General features: G+C 39.4%; 1 protein-coding gene and 1 pseudogene across 5 annotated transcripts in view; one reads left to right on the plus strand and one right to left on the minus strand.

Annotated features, from left to right (window-relative positions):
* Positions 1 to 27,477, minus strand: part of ARHGEF6 (Rac/Cdc42 guanine nucleotide exchange factor 6) — a 135,175-nt gene that overhangs the window by 26,391 nt on the left and 81,307 nt on the right. For all 5 annotated transcript variants that reach the window (XM_017349864.3, XM_070066946.1, XM_017349861.3 and 2 more), the window contains one exon: positions 1,906 to 2,044. In XM_017349864.3, coding sequence (XP_017205353.1) covers positions 1,906 to 2,044 — 139 coding nt within the window. The remainder of the gene's footprint in view (positions 1 to 1,905; positions 2,045 to 27,477) is intronic.
* LOC100352357 (UPF0711 protein C18orf21 homolog pseudogene) lies at positions 13,724 to 27,152 on the plus strand (annotated as a pseudogene).

The raw sequence follows: 27,477 nt of genomic DNA on the forward strand, positions 1-27,477 counted from the left end.
TTCATAGAACTATGCACAAAAGAGAAAAAATTTAATCTTACTCTAAAAAAGATGAAAAAATAGTACTTCATTTGAGCATTTGGAATCTCAGCACATCACATTATTAGGTGATTAAGAAATTAAAACAGTTGGTAACACTGTATGTAATTAGCAGCAACACAGTAGGTGTGCTTATTGAGGCAAGAGTTTCCATTTTCCTTTTTGCTGTTATACTTTGGATAATTGATATTTAATAATAACTAAATGATTATTTGGGGGGATATTGTCAGGTCATATTGCATACCTAGCGTTGGAGTATATGGCATGAATAGGTGTTCTTAGCCTTGGGAGTACATGTATATTTAACCCTTGAACCTCAGCTGGAGTAATGGGAAAACCAGACTTGGCTAGTAAAACACAGAACTAAACAGACTAGAGGTCTTCACCATGCCAAGAACAATAGTGCTCATGAAAAGTGAAGTTGCGTTCTTTTACAGTAAACCTTATCCTTACCCAAATCAGCTGACCACTGAGAATTTCAGGTTGTAGTCTGCCATTAGTCAGCAGTCATGTCAAATGGTCAGAAATCTGGATAAAGTCTCTCACTCACTGGTAAACTGGTATTAAAAGTGCATATTATCTGATGGTAGGAAATGCAAGGTGGTCAAAACCATGTGGCCCACAGCAAATGGAGGCAGGGGTAGAAAAGGGCTCCACTACAAGATCACGATAAAGGAACCAAGCAGTAGGAGAATCTTAGGTCTTTTCCTCAGCAAATTAAGTGCACATGTTCACCTCAGCATCGAGAAGTAACAGAAAATGAGCCACTGGTTTCTGGAGTTTTATGATAAGCAAGGAGGGGCAAACCTCAAACGGTTCAACGAATTAGTCTGGCTTATGGAAAGGCATCCAGAGGTCAATGCCTTCCCAAGCCCTAACTGAAATTTCATTCCGACTGGCTTTGCACATCAGCTCCTCACTGCCTCCAGCTTTCAGGCAAGTCAAACACCCTGAGAATGTGGTTTCACTCAGAGTACACGCTTTCCATCCTTACAAACACTGACAAGCCCAGCAGCATGCAACCTTATCCTTTAAAGATAATCAAGCCCTTCAAAACCTCAAAACCTTACCCCAGACACAGGAAGAGCAACTAGGGTAAAGGCAGCCTCTCCCAGAGAGCCCTGCTCTCCCACCCACACCTCAGTCCCCAACTCATGGCTGCAACAGAAGGGGGTCAAGGAGATGGATTTTTAATAAGAAGAGGATTTGGGCTCCTGATAAAAATTCAATTATCAGGCCTCACTGTTTAATATTTGGAAAAAATTTATGCTGCAAATATTGCAAGTAAACTGGAATTTGATGAACAAAAAATGTGAAGAGACTTTGATGTATATGCACTGATTCAGAGAGATACAGTAATATCGGATACATTTATTAAGCCTATTAATCTCCACGGAATATCAGAATGTTCCATTTTAATCCAGAGTCAGAAAGCTGAATGATCAGTGTTCTAGAGACAAAAATTCCTGTCTATAGTGAACATGTTCCTTGTATTTTCTGATTGTGTCTTGCTTTATTTTCCACAATAAAGTTGCTTAATATCTCAGAACGACAGATAAAAAACAAATTTCTTGGTGTGATTTTGACTGAACCACCATCTACAGATGAGACGAAAAAGAGAGCACAAGTCACCAAGTAAGCATAGACACGAGAGATGCAACAGGGCTGAGGCTTGGAAGAAAGCAGGAGGGTGGAAGAATGGTCATGAACACTTGGTAGGAAAGAGGAGAGATCACATTTTAGTTTTGGAAGCAAGAGACTTTCCAGATTCCTTGGCAAGGCTAATATGGAGGTATACTGGCTGGTTTCACCAGAGTATAAGACTAGGCTGGGCCCATGAGTTTAAAACAGCTTGCCCTCCCTTACCTCCATATGTCGTTCCAACTCTTGCAGGAGAGTAACATACTTTTCCAGGCGCATGAATGGTTTGCTGAGGCTTGTTGTTAAAATGAGGATGCCTGGGCTGGACGCACCTTGGTTTTCCATAAATTGTTCCAGTTCATCACTAAAAAAAGTATAATTTTAGTAACTGCTAAAGAACTATTGACCCAATACTATTTTACTGTATTTTGCACAATATGAAACAAATAAAAATGTGTTTCACTAGTCCAAATGCTGTTCAATACATTTCAACTCAATTCAGCCTTTATTCAACTCCTCCTGTACAATCCAACCCTGTGTCCAGCACTGGAGTTCCAGTAGTAGCCAGACACTCATGATTCCTGGTGTCATTTAGTCACTCAGCACTTACTGATTGAGCATCAACTAAGTGACAGGATCTACTCTCTGATGGGGATACAGTAGTGAACAAAACAAAAATCTCCACCCTTGAGGAGAATGTACCCAGAGGCCTGAGGCCTACAATCCATCAGATGGCCTGAACCTAATGTTAAAAAAATGTATTTTTAGTGACTTCAAACATTCGTGCTATTGGCTGGTCAGACATAAAGGGTTGCAACTTCCCAAGTTCTCCCTCTCACCCACTTGTAATGTTTTAACAACAGGTCCTACGTTCAGGTAGCAGCATGTTGGAATGACAAAGTCTCTTGGCCTGAATGTGAAACCAGTGTTGCAGGCTACCCAACTACTTCCATAGGGCAGCACCTTGGTGGGGAAAACAACTGTTACCATTTTCTGAACTATGTCATGTTCTGTAAATGTCTAATTTTCAGTTGGTGCTTTCTGTGCCCTTTAGTACCCTTCCAGATCATCTCCTTTTGTTTCTACCAACAGCACTGTTGAATCCCATGGCTACAAGAACATTTTCAAACACATTTAAAAAAAAAAAAAACTTCCAATTGTCTACAAGGTCAAGTCTTAATTTTTTAAACTTTTCTCACCACCCACTATGAGGAACTTTCTACTGCAAAGTGATCTACTTATTCTCCTTAGAACACATCTTACGCAGTGATTCTCAACTATGGTGTGTAACAACAGATAGTGAGGTGTGTTCACAGAAATTTGCTATTTGTACTTGATTATTGGGGTGGGAGTGGGAGGTGGCTGGTGATCCCTATTACTAATAATGCACTTTTTTGTCCTTGGGCTTTTATTAGCAGCAAACAAAAGGATATGGTTTGAGCTAATGTACCAGCAGCCTTGAGTCATGCAGTAGTACACATGTGTCAGAAGACAAAAGAGCTGTGAACTGCTGTCTCCATGGAAGCTAGAACACATCTGAGAGGCCATCTTGAACCACTGCTGCTGAGCATTTCATCAGTTTTCACAGAGTTATTCCAGCAACAGTTCAGGGAAGGCAAGTGCCCTGGACTTGGAGTCATAAAAATGGATTTGATGACCTCGGATGAGTTGCCTGAGCTTCAAATGACTCATCTCTAAACAACAGATTAAAACCCACTGCCTAATAAAGTTATGAAGTTTAAATAGTGGGGTTTTTAAATTTATGCTAAGATCTTTATATTTTGTTTATATTTGCATTTGTTCTTTAATGTTCAGAACATTTCAACATAGGCATTATCCCCATCTTGCAGAAGAGAAACGCGAGACTCAGAAAAGGTGAGTAATAGCTAGTAAATTGGCTATGGTGGGGTTCATACCCAGGGCTGAAGCCAAAGTCTCAGATCTTTCTGAGACACCACCCTGCCTCTCCACAGGAAAGTAATTTTTCAACCTAGAAGAAGTTAATAAATGCATTTTTATTACCATTATTATCATTATTATTAGTCCAAGACAAATACCTTGCTAAAATCACATCTTTAAGAACAACCCAGCATTTGTGATTACCAACTTAATGGAATTCAACTGATGTTTATTTTTCAACCATGAGCCTAAAGTGCATAAAAAGGTTTTAAAATTCATCACATATAAACATTCATAATTAAGAAAATAACTCAGGTTTGGAGAGTGCTTTTGAGTAGAAATGTAATTTGGAGGAAAAACATTTTACTAATTTTCAATATGGTAAACAAGCCTTATTCTTTCCTTTCTGCATCCTCAACATTCTACTTAATTGATGCAAGAGTTACAGCAATTAAAAGCAAATACTAATGGGTACTTAATTAGCTTCCATGCCACATTTGAACTTCTAGGCCTGCTAAATGCTACTTAAATATCTGGAAAAAAATTAGGTATAGCAATATATCATTATCTTAGGTTAAAAAACTGGTTATTAGGGGATTCCAATTCAATCCCATCAAGGTGGCATGTAACAATGCAATCTCACTAGTCCCGGTGATCAATTTCTGTTCACAATTGATCATAATGATAGGACTAAGAGCCAAAGGGAGCACATAAACAAGACTAGTGTCCGCAAATACTAGCTGATAGAATAAAAAAAGGGAGAGAACGATACAACATGGGAAGCGAGATACGCAGCAGACCCATAGAATGACAGATGTCCTAAACAGCACTCTGGCCTCAGAATCAGCCCTTAAGGCATGCGGATCCGGCTGAAAAGCCCATGAGAGTATTTCAGGCATGGAAAGCCAAAACACTCTGGGAAAAAAAAAAAAAAAACTACATGAAAGATCTCCGCGAGTGAGATCCCAGTGAAAAGAACAGGTCATCAAAGAAGGAGGTACCTTTCTCTGAAGGGAGGAGAGAACTTCCACTTTGACTACGACCTTGTCTAAATATGATCAGAGTTGGTGAACTCAAAAGGCTTCCACAGCCTTGGCAACTCATGACAAGAGCATAGGGTGATTACTGATGCCATAAACAAGAGTGTCAATTTGTTAAGTCAACAACAGGAGTCACTGTGCACTTACTCCTCATATAGGATCTCTGTCCTTAATGTGCTGTACATTGTGATTTAATGCTATAACTAGTACTCAAACAGTATTTTTCACTTTGTGTTTCTATGTGGGTGCAAACTGTTGAAATCTTTACTTAATGTATGCTAAACTGATCTTCTGTATATAAAGATAATTGAAAATGAATCTTGATGTGAATGGAAGGGGGGAGGGAGAGGGAAAGGGGAGGGTTGCAGGTGGGAGGGAAGTTACGGGGGGGAAGCCATTGTACTCCATAAGCTGTACTTTGGAAATTTATATTCATTAAATAAAAGTTAAAAAAAAAGAAAAAAAACTGGTTATTGGGAAGAAAGGAAATTTTTATTACTGCAACAAAGAACCAAGATGTTTTATAAAGCCACTACCTATTATGAGAAATATATCCTAAAAACATATTTTACTTAGAAAACTAAATTTAATATACAAATTAATATGGCCATACAGAATTATATATTTACCATTATACCAAAGAACAATCTGTGTTAAAAATACAGTTTTAATTTTATACAGCCTGTTTGAAATGGTAATTGGTTAAGACTTGCTTTTCAAGCTTAACATTTGCAGTATATGTAATGTGATTTAACAGAAGCACTTCTTATCACATGAATGCTATTTGAAACTCAACATACATTTGTCATAGACTGAATGGTGGATGGGATTCTGATATGTGCTGGGTTGGACCAGAAAGCTGAAGAAAACCATTGTGCATTACAATAACACTACAGGTTTTAACATCTGATACATCAATGTGTCTGTGGAATCTTTGTATAGCTTTCTAATTTTTAATTGCCATATGATAATTGTACTTTATGGGGTACAGGGTTATAATTAGATACATGTAGATCTTGTGTAATAATCAAGTCAAGATAATTAGCATTTCTACCTCCTCAAATATTATCATATCTCTATGATGGAAACCTTCTCACTTTTTTATTTATTGTGAAATGTATATTGTTGTAGATTATGGTTACCCTATTGTATTATATAATATCAGAACCACTTCCCTTCTCTGACTGTGTTGGTACCCTTTATCTGCCTTCCCACTATCCCCCACCCTTCTGCCCTCCCTAGCCTATAGTGCCCACTACTATATTCTCTACTCCTAGGTGATCAACTTTTTTAAAAAAAGATTTATTTTATTTATTTCAAAGGGAAAGTTACACACATAGAGAGAGAGGGGGAGAAGCAGAGAGAGAGAGAGAGAGAGAGAGAGACTTCTTGTTCACTCTCCAAATGGCTGCAAAGTCTAGGGATAGGCCAGACCAAAGCCAGGAGCCAGGAGCTTCCTCTGGGTCTTCCCATGCAGGTACAGGGGCCCAAGGACTTGGGTCATCTTCTACTGCTTTCCCAGGCCATAGCAGAGAACTGGATCAGAAGTAGAGCAGCCAGGACTCAAACTGGTGCTCATATGGCACCAAATGCCCACAACACCAGCCCCTGCAGTCAATTTTTTAAGCTTTCACATACAAGGGAGACCATGTGTTATTTGTTGTTCTGTGTTTGGCTTATTTCACTTAACATAATGTTCTCCAGTTCCATTCATGTTTCTTCAAACGACTGGATTTCATTCCTTAACTAGAACGATCATGGCTTCACCTAGCAGAAAGCCATAGATTCCTCCTCCCTCCATTACTCTCCCAACTAGCCTTTCATGGGAATTGCTGTGGCCTGGAAAGGGGAGGTGAGGGAAGAGGAGCTGGGAAGCCCTGGCTTCCGGCCAGTGAAAAATCCTAGGGGTCCACTCACACTGAGTTGGGTGGATCCCTATTTTCCTTCTTCATTTATTCAGTGCCAGAGATTAGGCTGTCTGCTTCTTTTCTGACCCTTTCACTTTTTTGTCGGTGATCAGTCTTACTTGCTCCCTTCCCTGGGGTTCTTCAGTGACAGAAACAGAACAGAATCAAGGCTCAGAAGTTTTCCTATGTCCCTTGCTCCCAAAGCAAGTAAACAGCTCTTTGGAGTTTTCTCAGAATCTTCATTTGCTGCCTAGAATGGTAAAAAAGCAAAGGAGTAAAACTACCTGGAAGAAAAGGACACAGGGGTGTTTGTGGGAGTCACTGCAATAGGGAAGTAAGGTCCAGATCTGCCTTAGCACCAATTCTCTCCTCTTCTCCCAGCTCTCTCTTACCGCTTTCCCCTGTGAAAAATGTGGATGCTACACGAAAGCACAGAAGTCACATGGTTATCTTTGTAAAAGAGAAGTTATTCCCAAGAAGAGACAGGAGCTACACCACAGCAAACCAGCAGGGGAGAGAGAGGGGAAATCCCAAAAGACCTCGTCCAGGGGACAGCAAAAGACTGGGGCAGCCATTCAAATATATGTAAATATGGGGTAACATCAGGTTGGGTGGGTCTGATTACATATCCAAATTCAGGCAACGCATTACTGCATTTTTAACAAGGCACCTACAGGGAATCACACAATTTTAAGACTGGATGCCATCTCACAGCCACTTATCAACATTTCTGGTAGGACACTGCCACCTACAGACTGAACAGAAGTAGTTCGCCTGAGCATTACAGCTTCAGCCTGGAAAGAATAGGAAGCTACCAATGTCCCTATTCCAACGGAAACCTTCATCTAATTGTTTTAGTGTGAATTGTTGGTGAATTTCACTTAACTCTACCTTGTCTCTAATATGGCAGCATAAATTACCATGAGATTCCAGGAAAATAGCTGAGATTATATTAAAAGTACATCTGAGGAAAACCCCTCGTATTTTAATTTTCATCTCTTATATGTAAATAAACCAGTAAGACAAAAATTCAGTTCTATGGGGACTCCAGTGAGTCTTTCATCTTTTCATGGGATATTACATAATTCTCAAAAAGTCATTAACTCAAATCAAACAGAGGATTATAGTTTCCAAAAGAGTTGAGAATCTTTAAATCAAGTGTGTGACAAACTGTGAATCATACTGTTTGAAGTAACCTGCACTATGTGTATAAAATTAACTTTCTGACATATGCAAATAGAGTCGGTAACATTTTAGCATATAGTGTTAAAACAGAAACTTCTCTAAGTACCACAACAAGTCTACCATTTGAGGTAAACCAGTTGTTTCTTGATATTCTTCCAGGATTGCTATTCTCATATTAAAAGGAAAAGAACATGTGCTCAGATAAATAGTCAGTTAACATTGAAAGGTTCTCATTAATGGTTCGAAGGAATTTTCCTTATGTACATGGGACAGGTATGGATTCACCAAAGGAAAAATGCCTCTGAACCACTTTTTTTCTTTATTGTAGATGTGTAATAAAGTATGAAAACACCCCTAATAAAGACAAAAAAAAGGTTTAGGACCATGTTTCCCTCTTGTGAGGGAAAGAAGGGCAGGAAATATTTGAGTATACGAAGGAATTGAACTTCCTCTATAATTTGTTTCTGAAGCTGAATAGTGGGTACATACATGGGTGTGCATTGTATTATCTCTGCTCTTTGTATACATGAAATAATTCATGCTTACTTTTTCTGGAAATTGTCTAGTAGCCTGTCACTAGAACACGAATAAAATATATATGGGGCATGATGATGCCTATCTAGTGCTACATGCTCTGTACTTTGGATACATTATTTAATTTAATCTTCACATCAAGCCTGCAAGGCAGGCCATTTTATCCTTATTTTACAAGTGAGGAAGCTAATGCTTAGAAGTTAAGTGAATTACCTTATGTAACTCAGTTTCTAAGTAGTAGAACTTAAAGGGAAAGAGTATAAAACTGGTAAAAAAAAAAATGGGTTCAAATCAGGGAGGGGCGCTAAAGGACTCAGAAGGAAGTAGTGAATAGTTCCATTTTCAAGATGCTGGCATGATATGCTCTTTGGAACCCTCCCTAGGGAAACAAATAGAACAGTGAAAACCCTAAAAATAACCATTCGAAATCACTATAAATTGTCCTAATGGCTGTTGATGAATGCAGAAACATTTATTCAAGAAAACAAATGAAAACTCAGTAAGAACAGGGAGTTTGTAGCATTTGAATGGTGACGCACTCTCCTCTGTCCCTCCCTCCCAGATCGGTTTGCCGGACGCTCCACTCCAGGCAAGCGTGGCCAAGAAAACAGGCCTCACTCACCTCCTCAGCTCTCTAACTATCTTTTGTTCTTACTATCAAAGAAGATAGTATTTCACCAGGAGGGGCAGGCCGCCAGCACAGCTCAACCCCTTCAAATCTCAGTAAAGGAGGCTAAATTCTCTTTGAATGTGAGTGAGAAGTCAGAAGCTCCCTTCATCCACCTCTACACATAGAGCAGAGGCCCTTACCCAGGGATGTCAGGATGAAAAGACAGGAGGCCCAATGGCCCTCAGTCCAGTTCGCTTGTAGAAGCAGAGATTTCGTGCTGGGATGGAAAGCAGGGAAGACCAGACGCTACTACTACCAGAGTAGTGACCCAGGGATAGAATAGTGAACCAGGGGTAGAGCAGCCATAGAAAGAGAGCTTTGAAGCTCAGAGAAACTTGTTTTACGTGAAAAAGAGTGTGGGGGAATTCAAGCCTAAAGGTTTTTGCAAAAACAATGGAAATTTTGAAGGTAAGCAAATCAAAGGAAGCTGTAGCTCCTTTGACTTAAGAGCAACAAACTGCTAGACTATACACCAGCTAAGTCAACAGAGAGAAGCAGAGAAAAAGACTGATAGTAATGATAAGAATAAACCTCAAGTCTGGTCTCAAAAACTACCCCTGCTCAAATATAGCTAGGTCAAGTGATGGAACAACTTATGTCCCAAGAAATTGTCAAAAACATTAACAGCAAATCAACTGGAAATTAGTGGAGCCTAACTCCTGGGTGTGACACCAAATGAGGCTTACTAGAGAGATCATAATTCTCAAAAGTCATTAACCCAAATCAAACAATCATCCTAGTGTGACTTCATGCCCCACCAAGGCTGTACCCTCTGAGTGTGACACCAGAGGATGTACACAGTTGAAAAACTAGACTTCACTAAACTAGTCCAATGAATTACTAAACAAACTAATAAGCAAACGACAAAATAAAAGGCCCAAATGGAATCAATATTCTCAGTTGTGAAATCTAAAAAGCCCAGTTTTAAAAACATTATGTAAAATGCAAAGAAACAGAAATGTGTGACTCAAACACTAGGGATGGAATAATAAACAACAGAAATTGCCTATGAGAGTGACAAGATATCAGACTTAACAAGGACTTCAGGCCGGCGCCGCGGCTCACTAGGCTAATCCTCCGCCTAGCGGCGCCGGCACACCGGGTTCTAGTCCCGGTCCAGGCGCCGGATTCTGTCCCGGTTGCCCCTCTTCCAGGCCAGCTCTCTGCTGTGGCCAGGGAGTGCAGTGGAGGATGGCCCAGGTGCTTGGGCCCTGCACCCCATGGGAGACCAGGAAAAGCACCTGGCTCCTGGCTCCTGCCATCGGATCAGCGCGGTGCGCCGGCCGCAGCGCGCCGGCCGTGGCAGCCATTGGAGGGTGAACCAACGGCAAAGGAAGACCTTTCTCTCTGTCTCTCTCTCTCTCACTGTCCACTCTGCCTGTCAAAAAATAAAAATAAAAAAAAAATAAAAAAAAAGTAGCCATTGTAAGTACATTCAAAAAACAAAAAAGATGACACTTAAAGGAGTAAAGAAAGCTAAGATGACAATGTCTTATGAAATCCTGGATATCAACAGAGATAGATATTATTTTAAAAAAAGAACCAAATGAAAACTTCAGAGTTAAAATTAAATTTAAAATTTTGTAATTGAAAATAGATTTTTGCAATAAGATGGTCACAACTGGAATCCATTATACTTACTGAAATAAGCCAATCCCAAATAGACAGATAATATATGCTTCCCCTGATCCATTATAACTAATACGATATCTGAAATATAATGTATTGGACTGAAATAGACACATTTATTTGATGATTGTTTACAGCCATTGTCTCTTTGATGGAGGAGCAGTGTCTTGTTTAGTTTTGTTCTGTTTTGTCTTGTTTTCCTTCATATTACTTGTTGACCTCCATTACTGAAAGAGGAGTTAACTATATGATCATTAAGTATACTGAATATAGACTATGGTAAAAGTTTTTAAAAAACAATGTTACACTGCTATAGTTTAAATGACCACTGATTACTTTAAAATTTACTATATATGGATAAAATAGTCATTTTTCATTCAATTATTGTTTATAGCTATTGTCTATATTCCTACTAAACTAGGGTCTTTTTGCTTTCTATTTGTTAAACTTATTGGTGAGGTAATAAGTCTTTTTACGGTACTGTATTTTTAAAATATGCTGTCTCAAAAACTAAAAAAAAAGGGAGAAGAAAAGGGGGTGGGAGGGAGAGAGAGAAAGGGAGAGGAAGGGAGGAAGGGAATATCATCATGTTCTTAGAATTGTATCTACAAATCACAGTGTATTGTACAAAAGCAAATAAAAATTTAAAAAGAAAGAAAATAGATCTTTGTAGAAATCAGAAGTAGAAGTGCAAGGAGGAGGAAGGTTTGGAGTGTAGGCAGGAGGGGAGGAAGTGTCACTACATTCCTAAATCTGTATATATGAAATATATTAAACTTGTATAACTTTGGGGGCCGGCACTGTGGCACAGCAGGTTAACGTCCTGGCCTGAAGTGCCAGCATCCCATATGGGAGCCGGTTTGAGACCCGGCTGCTTCACTTCCAATCCAGCCCTCTGCTATGGCCTGGGAAAGCATGGAGGATGGCCCGAGTCCCTGGGCCCCTGCATCCACATGGGAGACCCAGAAAAGGCTCCTGGCTCCTGGCTTTGGATCAGTGCAATTCTGGCCATTGTGGCCAATTGGGGAGTGAACCAGGGGATCAGGAGATGGAAGACCTTTCTCTCTCTCTCTCTCTCTCTCTCTCTCTGTAACTCTTTTAAATAAATAAATAAATAAATAAAATAAATAAATACAAATTTAAAAATTTCTATAACTTAAATAAAATTATGTGTGTGTGTGTGTATATATATATATATATATATATCACAAAAAAACATTGTTACAACAGTATTTCTGACCTGGCAGTACAAGAGAATCAGTGGACTTAAAGACAGATTGATACATATTACCAATCTGAAAAAGAGAAAACTATTAAATGGAAACGAACAGAGCCTTGGATAAATATGTGATAATATTTAAGCACAACACCATACATGTAAAGGGAGTACTGAAAGGAGAGGATAGAAAGAATGGAGAAGAAAAAATATCTAAGACCAATGGAATAGAATAGAAATTACAAAAATCTATCCAGTCATCTACAATCAACTTATCTTTGACAAAGGAGTTAGAATCAATCCCTGTAGCAAGGACAGTCTCTTTAACAATTGTTGCTGGGACAACTGGATCTCCACATGTGGCAATATGAAGCAAGACCCCTACCTTACACTTTCCACAAATACCTACTCAAAATGATCAAAGACATGAATCTATGACCAATACCATAAAATTATTAGAAAACATTGGGGAAACCTTGCAAGACATTAGCATAAGCAAAGAGTTCTTGGAAAAGACCCCAGAAGCACAATCAATCAAAGCCAAAATTGACAAATGGGATTACATCAAATTGAGAAGCTTCTGCACTGCAAAAGGAACACTTAGCAAAACGAAGAGCTAACTGATAGAATGGGAGAAAATATTGCAACCTATGCAACTGATAAAGGATTAATATCCACATAATGCTATAACTAGTACTCAAACAATATTTTTCACTTTATGTTTCTGTGTGGGAGCAAACTGTTGAAATCTTTACTTAATGTATGCTAAACTGATCTTCTGTATATAAAGAGAATCGAAAATGAATCTTGATGTGAATGGAAGGGGAGAGGGAGTGGGAAAGGGGAGGGTTGCAGGTGGGAGGGACGTTATGGGGGGAAGCCATTGTAATCCATAAGCTGTACTTTGGAAATTTATATTCATTAAATAAAAGTTTAAAAAAAAGAATTCAAGAAACTCAACAACAACCAAAACAAACAATCCAGTTATGAAATGGGCAAAGGACTTGAACAGGCATTTTTCAAAAGAGGAAATCCAAATGGCCAACATATACATGAAAAAAATGCTCAGGATCACTAGCCATCAAGAAAATGCAAATCTAAACCACAATGAGGTTTTACCTCACCCCATTTAGAATGGCTCTCATATAGAAATCAACAACCAACAAATGCTGGTGAGGTTGTGGGGGAAAAGGTACCCTAATCCATTGTTGGTGGGAATATAAACTGGTATGGCAACTTTGAAAGACAATATGGAGATACCTCAGAAATCTGGTTATAGATCTACCATATGACCCAGCCATCCCACTCCTGGGAATTTACTCAAAGGAAATGAAATCAGCATATGAAAGAGTGATATGCACTTCCATATTTAATGCCACTGAATTCACAATAGCTAAGATATGGAATCAACCTAGATGTCTGTCAACTGAAGACTGGATAAAGAAATTATGGGATATGTACATCATGGAATATTAAACAGCAGTAAAAAATGAAATCCTGTCCTTTGGAACAAAATGAATGCAACTGGAAACCATTAGACTTAGTGAAATAAGCCAGTCCCAAAAAGACAAATACTATATGTTCTCCCTGATCTGTGGTAACTAATAGAGTACTTAAGAGGTAATCTATAGAAGTGAAATTGACACTTTGAGATACAATGACTTTGAACAGCTCTTGTCTCAACTGTTGAGAAACAGTTTTTTTTTTTCATACTATTTGTTGAACTCTTAGTGCGGGGTTAAACTTATATGTATAAAGTTAAATGAAAATAGATCTTAGTAAAAAAAAATAAGAAGGGGAATAGAAGAGAGAAGAGGAAAAAAGGTAGGAGTGCAGGTAGGAGGGAGGGTAGGGTGGGAAGTATCACTACATTCCTAAATTTGTATTCATGAAATGTATGAAGTTGTATAACTTAAATAAAAGGTTTCTGGGGAAAAAAAGGGAAAAAATATCCAAAGAAATGATGACTGAAAACTCCTCAAATTTGAGGAAAACATTAATCTACACATTCAACAAGCTCAACAAATTTCAAATAGGACAAATGCAAAGAGATCCACACCAGAAAAATCATAATGAAAAGATGAAAAGTAAAACATTTTGAAGGCAACAAGAAAAAATAATTCATCAAGGGTGGTGTACTTGGAACATATGAACAGCCAATTTTTCATCAGAATCATAGAGGCTGAAGACAGTAGGATGGCATACTCAAAGTAATAAAAAACAAAACAAAAAATAGAAGCTGGCGCTGTGGCACAGCAGATGAACTCCCTAGCCTGGGGCGCCAGCATCCCATATGGGCACCAATAGTCCTGGCTGCTCCACTTCAGATCCAGCTCTCTGCTGTGGCCTGGGAAAGCAGTAGAAGATGGGCCAAGTGCTTGGGCCCCTGCATCCATGTGGGACACCCAGAAGAAGCTCCTGGCTCCTGGCTCCTAGCTTCAGATCGGTACCGCTCTGACCCTTGCGGCCAACTGAGGAGTGAACCAGTGGACAGAACACCTCTCTCTCTCTCTCTCTCTCTCTGCCTCTCCTTCTCTCTGTGTAACTCTTTCAAATAAATAAATAAATATCTTTTAAAAATACATACCAAGAAAGAATTATATATCCATCCAAACTAGCTTTCAAAAATGAAGGTGAGCCGGCACCACGGCTCAATAGGCTAATCCTCCACCTAGTGGCGCTGGCACACCGAGTTCTAGTCCTGGTCGGGGCACCAGATTCTGTCCCGGTTGCCCCTCTTCCAGGCCAGCTCTCTGCTGTGGCCCGGGAGTGCAGTGGAGGATGGCCCAAGTCCTTGGGCCCTGCACCCCATGGGAGACAAGGAGAAGCACCTGGCTCCTGGCTCCTGCCATCGGATCAGCGCAGTGCGCCGGCCGCAGCGCGCCGGCCGCGGCGGCCATTGGAGGGTGAACCAACAGCGAAAGGAAGACCTTTCTCTCTCTCTCTCTCTCTCTCTCTCACTGTCCACTCTGCCTGTTAAAAAAAAAATGAAGGTGAAATGAAAGTTTCCCAAATGGAAATTGAGAGAATCATTAATTGGAAAATCCACCATACAAAAATTAAAGAAAGCTGTTCAGGCTGAAAGCAAGTAGATGCAGATATAAATTCAAAGCCACATATAAAAACAAAGAACATCAGTAAAGCTAATTATATAATTAAAATGATATTCTAAGCACATGTTTCTTCTTAACTTACATAAAATCAATTTCATAAAACAAAACTGTATGATTATATTGTTCATCTATAACATGCAGAAATTTAATATATTCATATGTATAACTCTAAATTTTTTGGCACCAGAATACTCTTTTAGTTCTACTTTTTCATGAGTGTTTTTGAAGTATTCTTATATTTGACAACCACAGCACAGAAGAGACAGGTGGGAGCAATTTTCTACTGGAACAATGATGTGATACCATATAGTAATGCAAATCCACAGGAAGAAATGAAGAGAGGCAAATGATAAATAAGAAAGTTAACAAATATGAGCTATCTTCAGAAAGTCCATGGAAAATATGTATTATGAAAATATTGTTTCATGGATTTCAATTGTTTGTATCAAAATAAACTTATCTTTTAATTAAATTTTTCCATGAATGTAATGAAGTACACTCATATCTTTGTTCTCTTTTCTTCCCTCAATTTCATTAATAGACATAAAATTATATTAAATAATAATTATACAATGTATTATTGTGTTTTAACATACATAGATATAATATTTATAATTTTAATAGTAAAAAAGGAGAACACAGGCACAGCTATGTGGAAGTCATATTTTCCTATCTCACTAGAATTAAACTAGCATAAATATGGAGTAGATTATCAGTTAAGATATATACGGAAAGCCCTAGAGCAACCACAAGATAAACCTAAAAATATAGTGGAAAAAATCATTAAAGGACTTCTGGTTTCTGCTCTGACATGTAAAGACTTTGGAAGTCATCACTACTAACCTCGTAATAAGAAAATTGCTGAGAAAATTGAAAATCAATTATTTTCCTTAGCTTACTGAGAAGAGTTTACAAGGAAAACGACTGCCCCTAAATCTGGAGAGATAGGAAAATACAGAGAATTATAGCTGAAATTAGCTTCCATGAAATAGAAGCCACCAGAGCTAGCAACCAGAAGGAAACTCAAACACAAATAGAAAACCCTTAATTCACAATGTGCTAATATTCTCATAAGCCTACCATGAGTCGAAAATGTCATAACTTGAACATACATTTCATACACCTAGCTCACTGAACATCATAGTTCAGCAGCACAGTATACTGTGGAGTATCAGTTGTTTCCACCTAGATCACATAACTAACTTGGTGCAGTGCTTGTTACTTCTACCCTACATTGCAAGGGTATTGTACCACATATCACTAGCCCATGAAAATATCAGAATTCTGAATTCCAAATATGGTTTCTATTGAAAGTGCATCACTTCCACACCACTGTAAAGTCAAAAAATTGTAAGCCAAACCATTGTAAATTAGGGACCAACTGCAGTAATTTTGATGAATTGCAGGAATGTGGAAACTCCTGGAGACCCAGCCATGGGTAAGAGTGAAACACTTTTGTGAGTTTTGCATCCAGAAAGCCAACAAGGTTCTCAGGGTGAATAACAGTGAAATACGCCTTTCATGTATCAGGTGTGGGACAGTACAATTTTGAAATAATCCCAGAACATTCTCCATAGAAAAGGTCTATGTTTCAAGGGAAAATATTTAGTCAGAGCTCTATCTGACCTGAGAATCTGACAACAGACCAGCTCCAGTTCTCATCTTCCTGTCATATGTGAGACAATTCTTAAACTGCTAAGAAGTATTTCCAAAGGTCAAGTCCCAATGATGCAGGCACACTAGAATTTTGCAATTTGCTCATAACACCTTACCACCACATCAAAAGGGCTCCAGTATAATAATGGTGGAGTATAGCTTACAGGGATGAAAGACACAGACTCTATTTAAGAATGAGTTCTTCAATCCAACATGGGAAGCAGGATACACAGCAGACTCATAGAATGGCAGATGTCCTAAACAGCACTCCGGCCTCAGAATCAGCCCATAAGGCATTTGGATCCAGCTAAAAAGCCCATGAGAGGTTCGCAGGCATGGAAAGCCAAGACACTCGGGCAAAAAAAAAAAAAAATGACCTAAATGAAAGATCTCTGTGAGTGAGATCCCAGCAGAAAGAACGGGCCATCAAGGAAAGAGGTAACTTTCTCTGAAGGAAGGAGAGAACTTCCACTTTGCTTATGGCCTTGTCTAAATAAGATCAGAGTTGGCAAACTCAAGAAGCTTCCATAGCCTTGGAAGCTCATGACAAGAGCCTCAGGTGATTACTGACATCATAAATAAGAGTGTCAATTGTTAAATCAACAACAGGAGTCACTGTGCACCTACTCCCCATGTAGGATCTCTGTCCTTAAGGTGTTGTACTATGCGAATTCACAAATTCACGGTAAAGCTACTACTCAAACAGTACTTTACACTTTGTGTTTCTGTGTGGGTGAAAATGGTTGAAATCTTTACTCAATATATACTAAATTGATCTTCTGTATACAAAGATAATTGAAAATGAATCTTGATGAAGAATGGGATGGGAGAGGAAGTGGGAGATGGGATGGTTGCCGGTGGGAGGGAGGTTATGGGGGGAAAATCGCTATAATCCAAAAGTTGTGCTTTCAAATTTATATTTATTAAATAAAAGCTTTCTAAAAAATGAGTTCTTAGGAAACCCAAAGATAATTAAGGCAAAAGTAAAAACAAACAAGGAAACCAAGAAAAAACTAAATTATTAAAGCTTACAACTACAGAAAACATTAAACATAGCTATGCTCTTAGCCAGATTAACAAAAACCTCACATTAAAGCCTATTTACCTCAGCCTATAATATTCAGTGTAGCATATCTGGCTTCCTACAGAAACTGCAAAAGACGCTAAAAGGCAAGTCTGAAGAGACAAAGCAAACTTCATAAGCAGGCTCAGATATGGCACAGATTTGGGTAATATCAGTTAGGAAATTTAACATGGCTACACTTAATATGTTTAAGATGCTTGTGGAGGATGATAGCAGAGGCAGCAATGAGGCAGAAGTACTACCTTGAAGCTACATCAAGGAGACTACAGGGCGGGCGCTGTGGCGCAGTGGGTTAACACCCTGGCCTGAAACACCGGCATCCCATGTGGGCACTGGTTCAAGACCCAGCTGCTGCACTTCCGATCCAGCTCTCTGCTGTGGCCTGGGAAAGCAGTAGAAAATGGCCCAAGTCCTTGGCCCCCTGCACCCGTGTGGGAGACCTGGAGGAGGCTCCTGGCTCCTGGCTTCGGATCGGCGTAGCTCCAGCCGTGGCGGCCAACTGGGGAGTGAACCAGCAGATGGAAGACCTCTCTCTCTCTCTCTCTCTCTCTCTCTGCCTCTCCTCTCTGTGTAACTCTGACTTGCAAATAAATAAATAAATCTTAAAAAAAAATAAAAGGAGACTACAAGATAGCTGCCCAGACCAGGCCTGCTGTCTCCTCCTGGTCTACAGTTTGTCACACAATGATAAAAGCAATTTTGAAGAAACATGCCCATACTGTTTCCAGTTGTTGGTTCTGGATAATTCTCAAGCACATCTCAAACCCAACCCAAATTCACATACCAAAAACCAAAATACAGAAACTTCCTATTCAAGAAGCAAGAAATTCTACACTCAATTTTATAGGAAAAAAAATCAGATGTTTCAAGATGGCTGAATAGGGTAGGGAGCTTACTACTTTAGGCTAGAGTAAGATAGTTTTTAAAAAAGTGGAGTACATTCTCAGGAGAGTATTAGGGAGAAAACTGCAGTGGAAAATCTACAGAAGGAAGAGGGACCCGTGGATCTCTGTGGAGGGTGCTGACACGCAGCATGAGCATGGACACAACACAGGACCCCAGTAGCTGTGAACTTCAGTACCAGCTTTGCAGAGTGAGATAAGATCAGAATACAGCAGCCCATGCCACTGGTGATACAGCTGCGGGAAGAGCCTGGCATGAGTCCTGCCTGGAGTCCTGTGGGAGACAGGATACCTGCTAACGTAGTGGAAAAAGGGGGCATATTTTTCCTTCCCTGCCCCACCCACAATGGCTCTTGGCAATCGGTTGAGAGAGGGTGGGAGCCATTTTGGACATAGGTAACAGATGCACCACCTCTTGTGCGTGTGCCCAGCAACTGGCTGAGACAAGACAGATACCATATTGTCAATAGCTGTGGCAGTGGCTCAGGTCTGCATACCTGGCAACCAGCAGAAAGCACCACTTGTGTAACATAAAGGGGCTCTGACTCATGGCTCTTGTGTATGTGTGTGAGGCAAGGATTTGACCAGAGGGAAAAATCCATACTCTCCATTGACTTCAATCTGGATGGGAGAACTGACAGGGGGCTGGGGACATATGTAGGAATGTGAGGTACCCCCAGCCTCCCAACATACCACAGGCTTTGGGGCTCAAACCACCTAGGTGGAGCACCCACAGGCAGCTGGCTCGGGGAATGCCTCTGCTTCTCTGTGGATGGGACAGGCTAGTAGGGCAGAGGGGATCCTGTGTACCCCATGACTATGGGAGCCTTGTGGCTGAGACTGTGGGAACTCTGACTCCATGAGAGGGTGAAGGTTGTAGCTGGGTCTCTGGGCAATCACTGTGAGCTGCTCCACATGCTCAGGGTTCCCTGATTACCTGGGTTGGGTCACTGCAACGGGATTTGTGCTCACACTGAGGACTGCACAGAACCTATGTGCTGTTCTTACGGCAGCATGCATGAGTATTGCACCCACTCTGAGATAACACCCAGGCATTCATCACCTTGGAAGAGAGGGAGGTGAGGGAGTGATTATGCCAACAGAAGTGATCAAATCCTCCCTTCTGAGAGAGAGAGAGAGAGAAAGAGAGAGATTTATGACTCCCATCTTGAGTATCACCCTGGATACTTGCCCCACCCTGGAGCACTGAACAGAGCTCCCTAGCCACATCCAGCACACACTTCTGGGTATTCACTGAAAGAACAGACACTCCACTATGTCACAGAGGTATAGTTCAAAGATAAAAACCATCATAGGAAAAAAAAAACAACAAATATCTCCACAAGTGCCTAAAAATAAATGCAGAATTCAAGAAATAAGAATAAGGAAGACAACATAAACCCTGCAAAGGAAGACAATGCTTCAGTATTAAAATGTGATGATCAAGAATTGATGAAGTGCTCTAAATGGAATTCAAAGAATTAATCATGGGATTACTCAGAAGAAATCAGAAGCAAATCTGTGAATTAAAGAAATCCGTACATGACATGAATGAAAATTTTTCCCATGAAATTGAGATTTTTTAAAGAGAAATCAAAATGAGTTATTAGAAATGAAGAATTCAAAAAATCAAATAAAAATGTGGTGGAGAGCCTTAACAGCAGACTTGGTGAGGTAGAAGAAAGAATATCTAAGCTAGAAGACAAAACATTCGGAAATTTCTGTCAGATCAAAAATATAAATAAATAAATAAATAAATGAGGAAGAAGAAATTTGAAAAATTAAAAGCAGTATTGCAGATTTATGACATACTATCAAACAACTCAACATACAAGTGTTAGGAGTTCCTGAAAGTATTAAAGGGAATGGATTAAAAGGCCTATTTAGTGAATCAATTACAGAAAACTTCCCCAATTCGGAAAAAGAAAGGGATGTCCAAGTACAAGAAGCACATAGAACTCCTAACAGACATGACCAGAAAAGATTTTCACTATGACACATTGTAGTCAAACTTGCAACAGTAAAACAAAAAGAAAAGATTCTAAAATGTGCACGAGAGGAACACCAGATTACTTTCAAAGACTCTCCAAGTAGACTCGCGGCTGACTTCTCGTCATAAACACTACAGGCTAGGAGAGAATTGTGAAACATAGTCCAAGTCTGAAGAGAAAAAAAAAAAAAAAGCTGTCAACCCAGAATACAGAACCCTGCAAAACTCCCATTTATGAAAGAAGGTGAAATAAAAACTTTCTAAAACAAACGGAAACTGAAGGAATTTGTCACCACTTGTCCAGCCTTACAAAAGGTGCTTATGGATATGCAACACAGAGAAACACAGAAGATAGTCATCATTATGAAATAATGTGAAGCACGTGTTTAAGATAATGCTCTAGCTGTTCCGACAGGTACACCTGTCACTCTGTCCCCTTGGCTCATCTCACCCGTACCCCGTTCCAAGGAGCCCTACCTGGACCCCTCACCTCCCCCCCCTTCTCAGCCAGGTGACTTATGGGGGCTTCACCAGGGACGAAGGCGTGTGTGTATGTATGTGTCGTGGGCACTGACATCTGGACCCTGCACTGCCTCCGGAGGGGCTGGGGGACCCCTTGTAACATTTCTGTGTGGATTTCCTGGAAGCCACTGTTACGGGAGGGTGTTTGAAATGAATTTCAGCAGCTCATGAGCTGGCATAACGAATGAACCACCTCTGTTTTTGTGTGAGTTCTCACTCTTTTTCCAGAATCTGCAGCCAGAATGTGTCACAAGAGCCCCTTTCCTGATGTCAGGTGGGTTGGTGTGCATCTCCTCCCGACGCGGGAGAGCCGTGGGTGTATTTTTATGAATGGGGGGGGGGCTGAGCACTCCCTTTTGTGACTTGTGATTTTCAGAACGAGTGCTACCTTACTCTGTAATCGTGATAACTTTGAAAACTGTACATGACTGGAAATCTGCCAGCCACCGCCACCCCAATTCTGATTGTACCTCTCTTCCCAGCCTTGAGTCTGTTCTGTGCTTGTCTGGGGGGTGGGGCAGCTGGCTCTGACCTTCGCAGAGCACACCCTCTGCTTCTCTTCCCCGTGAAAAACCACTGCATTCCGCTGTTTCAATTTCAAAATAAAAGGAAATTTATATTCAAAAAATAAATAAATAATGTGAAGCAACAGAAAATCTCCCAGTAAAAGTACAAAAGAAATCCAAAGTAAACAATAGGAATATTTATGGGAAAATGGCAGGGCCAAGTCATTACATATCACTAGTAACCTTGAAAGTAAATGGCCAGTTAAAAGATACAGACTGGCTGAATGGATTTAAAAACAAACCTAGGGGCCAGCACTGTGGCATAGTGGGTAAAGCCATATGAGATGCTGCAGTGCCAGAATCTCATATGGGCACCGGTTTGAGTCCCGGGAAAGCAGTGGAAGATGGCCCAAATCCTTGGGCCCCTGTACCCATGTAGGAGACCTGGAAATAGCTCCTGGCTCCTGGCTCCTGGCTTCAGAACAGCTCAGCTCCAGCTGTTGTGGCCATCTGGGAAGTGAACCAGCAGATGGAAGACTTCTCTCTCTCTCTCTCTCTCTCTCTCTCTCCCCCCACCTCTCTATATATCTGTCTTTCAAATAAATAAAATAAATCTTCAAAAAAAGAGACAAGACCCATCTATTTGGTGCCTATAATAAACATACCACACCAACAAAGATACATGCAAACTGAAAGTGAAAGGATGGAAAAAGACATTCCATGCTAATGCAAAGCAAAAATAAGCTGCAGTAGCCACCCTAGTATCAGAAAAAATAGACTTTAACACACACACACACACAAAAAAAAACTTAAAAGAGACAAAGAAGCACACTATGTAATGATTACGGGATCAATTCAACAGGAAGATGTGACTATAATATACATATATGCACCCAATTACAGGGCGCCTGGCTAGTCAAAAGAAATGTGAACAGATCAAAAGGGAGACATAGACTCCAATACAATAGTAAAAGGGGACTTCAACACCCAATTTCAGCAATGTACAGATGAACCAGACAGAAAATCAGCAAAGAAACAACAGTTAATCAACACTGTTGATCAAATGGATCTAACTGATATCTACAGAACTTTTCATCCCACAGTTGTAAAACACCCATCCTTCTCATCAATACCTGGAACTTTCTTTAAGATAGACTATATGCTAGGCCATAAAACAAGTCTCAGGAAATTAAAAATATCGAAATCATACCATGCATCTTCTTTGACAACAATGGAACGAAGCTGGAAATCAACAACTCAACAATCTCTAGATCATAGAAAAACACATGAAGACTGAACAACATACTTCTGAATGAACAGCAGGTCATAGAAGAAATCAAAACAGAAATCAAAAAATTTCTAGAAACAAATGAAGATGGCAATACAACATATCAAAGCTTATGGGATACAGCAAAAGCAGTGTTAATAGGGAAATTTATAGCAATTGGTGCCTACATCAAGAAATCAAAAAGACATCAAATAGGCTATCAGGGGCTGGCGCTGTTGTGCAGTGGGTTAACACCCTGGCCTGAAGTGCCAGCATCCCATATGGGCACCGATTCTAGTCCCAGCTGTTCCACTTCCAATCCAGCTCTCTACTATGGCCTGGGAAAGCAGTAGAAGATGGCCCAAGTCCTTGGCCCCCTGCACCCGCGTGGGAGACCTGGAAGAAGCTCCTGGCTCCTGCCTTTGCAGCTATCTGGGGAGTGAACCAGTAGATGGAAGACCTCTCTCTCTGTGTCTACCTCTCTCTGTAACTCTGTCTTTAAAAAAAAAAAGAAATCCAATAGGCTATCAATGCATCTCAGATACCTAGAAAAACAACAAAAACAAAACCCCAAATTAATATCAAGAAGGAAATAATTAAAATTAGAGAAGAAGCAAACAAAATTGAATTAAAAATACAAAAGATCAGTGGAATGAAGAGAGGTTTTTTGAAAAAAATAAACAAAATTGATATACTATAGGCCTAACTAACCAACAAAAGAGAGAGAACACCCAAATCAATAAAAATCAGAGATGAAAAAGGAAATGTAACAACAGACACCACATAAATAAAAAATCATCAGAAGAGCTGTATGCCAACAAATTTGGGAAACACAGAACAAATGGATAGATTCCTGCATACATACAATCTAACAAAACTGAGTCATAAAAACAAAGAAAACCTAAACGGACTGATAACCAAGATAGAGATTAAATCAGTAATAAAGACACTCTCAACAAAGAAAAGTCCAGGACCAGATGGCTTCACTGCTGAATTCTACCAGACACTTAATGAAGAGCTAATTCCTATTCTTCTCAAGCTATTTAAAACAATTGAAATGGAGGGAATCCTCCCAAATGTTCTCTATGAAGCCTGCACCATCTTAATTCCTAAACCAGAAATAGATACAACAGAGAAAGAGAAATACAGACCAATATCTGAAGAACATACACTCAACAATTCTCTGCAAAATACTACCCAAATACAACATGTCAAAATGATCATTCACCTGGATCAAGAGGGACTTATCCCCGGTATGCAGCGATGGTTCAACATTGGCCAATCAATAAATGTGATGCACATTTAGCAACTGATGAACAAAAAACATATGTTTATCTCATGAAATGGAGAGAAAGCATTTAATAAAATACAACATCCTGGGGGCCAGCACTGTGGCGCAGCAGGTTAATGCCCTGGCCTGAAGCACCAGCATCCCATATGGGAGCTGGTTCGGGACCCGGCTGCTTCACTTCTGATCAAGCTCTCTGCTACGGCCTGAGAAAGCAGTACAAGGTGGCCCAAATGCTTGGGCCCCTGCACCCATGTGGGAGACCCAGAGGAAGCTCCTGGCTCATAATTTGGATTGGCACAGCTCCAGCCATTGCGGCCAATTGGGGAGTGAACCATTGGATGGAAGACCTCTCTCTCTCCATCTCTTTCTCTCTCTATCTCTGCCTCTCCTCTCTCTGTGTAACTCTGACTTTCAAATAAATAAATAAATATTTTTTAAAAATCCTTTGAACAAAACCTTAAGCAAATTGGGTATAAAAGAAACATTCCTCAACACAATCAAGACAGTCTATGACAAACCCACAACCAGCATTTTATTGAATGGGGAAAAGCTGGAAGCATTATCACTAAGATCCAGAACCAGACAAGGATGCCCACTCTCACCATTGCTGTTTAACATAGTACTGGAAATTTTAGCCAGAGCCATTATGCAAGAAAAAGAAATTAAAGGGATATAAATTGGAAAGGAGGAAATCAAAATATCCCTATTTGCGGATGATAAGATCTATATATAGGGGAATTCAAAGACTCCATTAAGAGACTATTGGAACTCAAAAATGAGTTTGGTAAAGTGGCAGGACATAAAATTAGCACACAAAAATCAATAACCTTTGTATACACAGATAATTCCATGGCCGAGAAAGATCTTCTAACACCAATCTCATTCACAATAGCCACATAAAAATTAAATACCTTGGAACAAATTTAACCAAGAATGTCAATAGATCTCTCTGATGAAAATTACAAAATATTAAAGAATGAAATAGAAGACACAAAAATGGAAAAATTTTCCATACTACCAAAAGCAATTTACAGATTCAATGTAATCCCCAATTCATATAGAAACCCACAATAACCCAAATAGCTTAAGTAATCTTAAACAACAAAACAAAGCCCAAGACATCACTACCAGATTTCAAGACATAGTACAGTGCAGTTATAATCAAACCAGACGGGTACCAGCAAAAGAAAACAACATATGTGTAGACCAATGGAACACAACAGAAACTCCAGAACTCAATGCACGTATCTACAACCAACTTATCTTTGACAAATGAGTTAAAATAAATCACTGGAGTAAGGACAGTCTCTTCAAAAAATGGTGCTGGGAAAACTGGATCTTCACATTCAGAAGCATGAAGCAAGATTCCTACCTTACACTTTACACAAAAATCTACTTAAATGGATAAAAGAGCTGAATCTATGACCTTATACCATCAAATTACTAGAGAATACTTGGAAATTCTACAAGACATTGGTGTAGACAAAGACTTCTTGGAAAAGACCCCAGAAGCACAGGCAATCAAAGCCAAAATTGACAAATGGAATTACATCAAATTGAGACACTTCTGCATTGCAGAAGAAATACTCAGCAATGTGAAGAGGCAACTGATAGGAGAAAATATCTGCAAACTATGCAACTGATAAAGGATTAATATCCACAGTCTATAAAGAGCTCATAAAACTCAACAACAACAACAAAATCCAGTTAATAAATGGGTAAATGACTTGAACAGGCATTTTTCAAAAGAGGAAATCCAAATGGCCCACAGACATCTGAAAATATGCTCAGGATCACTAGCCATCAGGGAAATGTAAATCAAAACCACAATGATGTTTCATCTCAACCCAGTTAGAATAGCTCTCATACAGAAATTAACAAATATCAAATGCTAACAAGGATGTGGGGAAAAGAGTACCCTAATCTACTGTTGATGGGAACATACACTGGTTCAGCCACTGTGGAAGACTGTATGGAGATAGCTCAGAAATCTGAATATAGGCCTACCATATGACCCAGCCATCGCACTTCTGGGAATTTACCCAAATGGAAAGAAATCAGCATATGAAAGAATGATCTCTATTCCCGTGTTTAATGTGGCTCAATTCACACTAGCTAAGCTCTGGAATCAACCCAGATGTCTATGAACTGAAGACTGGATTAAGAAATTATGGTATATATACACTATGGAGCTGTAAATTTAAAAAAGAATGAAATCCAGCCCTTTGCAACAAAATGGATGCAACTAGAAACCGTTATACTTACTGAAATAAACCAGTTGCAAAAAAGACAAATACCATATGTTCTCCCTGATCTGTGGTAACTACTAGAGTACCAAAAATGTAATGCATGGGAGTGAAATCGACATTTTGAGATTAGATGATTGTTTACAGCCCTTGTCTCTACTGTTGAGGAACAGTGTTTTTTGTTGTTGTTGTTGTTGTTGTTTCTTCTTCTTACTTAGTATAAGGTTAACCTTATGAGTATAAAGTAAACTCTAAATAGGTTATTATAAAAACTAAGAGAGGGAATAGGTGAAGGAGGAGGAAGAAGGCTGGGAGTGCAGGTGGCAAGGTGGGTAGGGTCTGAAGAATCACTATGTTCCTAAATTTGTATTTATGAAATTCATGAAGTTTGTCCATTTTAAATAAAATTTTAAAATATATGATAAAAATAAAGAAGAAAAAGTTGTGAAAATATACAAAGACTCCAAAAGTATATTACTAATTGCTGTAAGACACATAACAAAGCAGTTAGACATTGTAATAAAAGTAGCTTTCTATCAGCACTGAAGAGCAATCCTAGCACTCCTATGAGCAAAGTCGATCAGAAGATACCAGAAAGACTGTAACTTCAATAAACAAATCTGTCAGGTTCCAAAGGCTAGAGCCCAGCACAGATTTTCAAAGCACCTACATCTGGACAGTCAACACCCATTTGCCCTCCAAAGAATGTGAGCCAAACAAAGAAACACTTTCCTCAACTAAAAATGTTGCTTGGCAAGAATGAATCCAAAAAAAATCCAAAGGTATACTTCATAAATTTCTTATCTTCTCTTTGAAGGATAAACTTAAAAATAAGATATGTCTACTGCAATTCCTGAAACTAAAATTAATAAAACAACATTTTTACCATTATTTATTCTTTGAATATATGCTTAGGTGCAAGAACAAACATTTTTTGGCATCCTTCAAAGTTCAGGAGAAAAATACCTCATTGTTTAAGTGATCATCTTTCCAATGGAAATTGAGACCTTTATGACAGGTTCTCTATTCACTCCTAAAGATTTCTTCCACTTATCTGTAGCCTTATTGCTAATTCAGAAAAAGGATCATTATTTTCTTAGTGTATCATTATTTTCTTAGTCACCTTCGTAGCTATATTCA

Source organism: Oryctolagus cuniculus, chromosome X (assembly GCF_964237555.1).
Source record: "Oryctolagus cuniculus chromosome X, mOryCun1.1, whole genome shotgun sequence".
NCBI classification, from domain to species: domain Eukaryota; kingdom Metazoa; phylum Chordata; class Mammalia; order Lagomorpha; family Leporidae; genus Oryctolagus; species Oryctolagus cuniculus.